Source organism: Osmerus eperlanus, chromosome 2 (assembly GCF_963692335.1).
Source record: "Osmerus eperlanus chromosome 2, fOsmEpe2.1, whole genome shotgun sequence".
NCBI classification, from domain to species: domain Eukaryota; kingdom Metazoa; phylum Chordata; class Actinopteri; order Osmeriformes; family Osmeridae; genus Osmerus; species Osmerus eperlanus.
This window is the reverse complement of record NC_085019.1, coordinates 1,459,236-1,462,612: the sequence shown is the minus strand read 5'-3', so window position 1 is coordinate 1,462,612 and position 3,377 is coordinate 1,459,236. Positions and strand designations below refer to the sequence as shown.

The 3,377-nt window shown below is 46.0% G+C and overlaps 1 protein-coding gene across 1 annotated transcript in view; it reads right to left on the bottom strand.

The window, feature by feature from the left end:
- LOC134034112 (alpha-1,6-mannosylglycoprotein 6-beta-N-acetylglucosaminyltransferase B-like) overlaps positions 1–2,166 on the bottom strand; it is a 16,806-nt gene extending 14,640 nt beyond the window's left edge. The window contains 1 exon segment of the mRNA XM_062478476.1: positions 1,787–2,166. Coding sequence (XP_062334460.1) covers positions 1,787–2,166 — 380 coding nt within the window.
- Between the last annotated feature and the right edge of the window lie 1,211 nt (positions 2,167–3,377).

The window sequence follows — 3,377 nt, the reverse complement described above, 5'->3', positions numbered from 1 at the left end:
CACACACATAGTATACAGTTTTTTAAAGAATACATAGTAGGCAGGAGTGGACTGCTTTATCTTTGAAGAATACGTTTTCAAAATGTCCTTGTTTTCAGGTTCTTTCATATATTTGATCTACTATTTATATTTTCCCATTCTAACTGCTCCATACATTTTTGCAATAGACTACATAGACAATGTCTGTGTCAAAATGTGTGTTTCGATCAACATCAACAATTACGAAGATACAGTTTATATAGCTCACACAGTAAAAGTAGCTAGTTTAGCTATATCACTAGCTAGCTTAGCTATCTAACACTCCTGAAAAACTAGGCTTTTTCAGTGGTAATTCACTATAGGTACGCATCACTTCCGCATGTTGCATCAGCCATGTCAATAACTTCCGGTAGCTTGCAGTTAGTGTTACGAGTTCTCTCGAAGGTAAGGTTTATCTAACTTACACAGTAAAACAGTAAAAGTAGCTAGCTATCACTAGGCCGTACCCTGACTAATGATTGGACGGGCTACCTGTCTGTCTACCTACCTACCAGCATGCACTCTGCCCCTCCACTCAGTGCACGTTACTGTAGTTTTGTGGGAGTGGTTTTGAAGGCAGGGGGTGGGATTTTTTTTTTTGAATCATGTCGAACAGAAACTAAAATAGCTAGCTTCACAAAACTTGCCTAACCCAGCTTTACTGTGATAAGAGAGGAATAGCTAAGAGTGAACATAACATGTTCTGGTTAAAAGTCACGTTTCTAACTTCGCCGGAAGTTAAGGGAGCTTTTGGAGTGTTCTTCCATGCTTCCCAGATGGGAACATACTGCTATTGAATGCTCAACAGTCGTGTCATATGCTTACTTAATGGTTTTTCTCCAGCGACAATGTATTACGTAAAAATGTTCCCAGAAATGTTGCTCTGCTCTGAGACAGTTTGTGATGCAGTCTTGACATTCTCTCTTGACCTTCCTAGTCAGTGCTGGATATGTTACCAGGGTTTCCATTCACATAGATAGACACACAGACAGTCAGTGTAGATCCTTTGAGTCTATGTTTCCTGATAGGGAGACATGAGAGAGACAGTGATTCTGTGTCTGATTCAGTGTCTGTGTCTGATTCAGTGTCTGTGTGAGTGGTCAGTGTCATCGGTTTGGTCATCTGTTCCTCCTGCCCCCGGCTAGTGCATTTGATACGGACAAGGACAAAGACCTATCTTTGATTTCACAGGTTTCCGCTGACATAGAAAACAGTTGATGTGGCTGTTTGAATGATATGAATGGAACAAAGAATTGATTGGATGGAGCATAGAACTGTATGACATTGAAAATGGAATCATGTGACTAGAACTAGAACTGTGTGAAGTCTCCACAGAGTAACACTTATCTGCCATTTGAACGCCCTCCCTCCAGTAGACACACAATCTTGAAGAAAAGAGATGCATAGTGAGAGAGAGAGAGAGAGAGAGAGGGGGGGGGAGAGAGAGAGAGATAAAGAGCGAGAGAGAGGGGGGGGGAGAGAGAAAGAGAGAGAGAGAGAGAGGGGGGGGGAGAGAGAAAGAGCGAGAGAAAGAGGGGGGAGAGAGAAAGAGAGAGAGAGAGGGGGGAGAGAGAAAGAGAGAGAGAGAGAGGGGGGAGAGAGAAAGAGAGAGAGAGAGAGAGGGGGGGAGAGAAAGAGAGATAGAGAGAGAGAGGGGGGGGAGAGAGAGGGGGAGAGAGAGAGAAAGAGAAAGAGAGAGAGACATAGAGAGTTACAGAGAGAAATAAACAGTACCAGAGAGAGCGGCAGCGTACTGAACATATCTGACTGGCTCTGCAGCTGGACAGCAGCGCTCCACTCTGACAGGGTTCCTGAGAGGTTCTGCAGCTGGACAGCAGCGCTCCACTCTGACAGGGTTCCTGAGAGGTTCTGCAGCTGGACAGCAGCGCTCCACTCTGACAGGGTTCCTGAGAGGTTCTGCAGCTGGACAGCAGCGCTCCACTCTGACAGGGTTCCTGAGAGGTTCTGCAGCTGGACAGCAGCGCTCCACTCTGACAGGGTTCCTGGGAGGTTCTGCAGCTGGACAGCAGCGCTCCACTCTGACAGGGTTCCTGGGAGGTTCTGCAGCTGGACAGCAGCGCTCCACTCTGACAGGGTTCCTGAGAGGTGAGAGGGACTGGGGGCTAAAGTGACCTGGTACCTGAACATTGCATACATTCAAATATGTTTGTACTGTATGTATATCTGAAATTTTGTAAATACATGGCATGACACAATTCCTGTCAAACCTAGTTAATACTTTGTTTACCAAAGAAAAAAAAAAAATGTTTTCACATAAAGTTTATTCTAAAACACATTCCCCAGCGAGAACATTCAGGTGAGTCACCAGGATTTACACAAACATCTTTCGAGCTGCACTCATTGTTCTGCTTGTATTTGTTCCTTTCCAGCATGATCAATGAGATAGAGCCTTGAATTCCCAACCTGTTGGAATGTGCAGGCGGTGTTTCCGGACAGTGAGTGATAATATTGTTGCCCCTTAGAGGGAGAGGAAGAGAACAGCCAGGCAGTCTGCTTAGCTACGGAGAGAACAGCCAGGCAGTCTGCTTAGCTACGGAGAGACAGCCAGCCTGAAACCTCTTCACCTCACACAAACACACACTGACCACGGCTGCACACAGCTGAGGGTGTTGTTTAGAAGAGTGTATCACACAGCAACAGTCCAACACCAAGAAGGGAGAGTACCTAGACCTTTCCAAGTGGATGGGAGATTGTGGTTACGCTGGCCTTGGCTGTGGGATCATGGTGAGATTTCAGGGTTTTCCTTCCCTTCTGAGTTCCTCTGGCGAGCTGTACCTGAGAGTAGGTGTCTTCTGAACTCTACTGTACCTGACAGAGTATCTACTGTACTCTACTGTACCTGATGAATGTGTCTTGTGTTTGAATGGCAAACTCTACTATACAACCATGTTCTGTACTAACCCTGTCCTGTACTAACCCTGTCCTGTACTACCCTGTCCTGTACTAACTCTGTCCTGTACTAACTCTGTACTATACTAACTCTGTCCTGTTTGTGTCCATGCAGACCACACAGGGGCGTACAGGAGAGGTGCGTCTCATCTTCCTGTTGTTGCTTGTCTTCTCCTGCAGCTGTACTCAAGGTACAGAAGGTGGATCAGGGTTAGCTTCTGTGGACTTCACTGAGGAGAAAGTAACAAGTTTCAGAAGGAACAGCAGGAGTTAAATGAGTCTAATCGGTCTTTTATATACTTGTCTCCCTCTATATGTTTCTCTCACTCCCTGCCTCCATCTCTCCATTCCTGTCCCTCCTTTCCTTCAACAATCTCTTCCTCCTTTCCTCCATCCCTCTCTAGGAACTGTATCCATGAAGGTAATGCCGGGTCCAGAGGTCGAAGCGC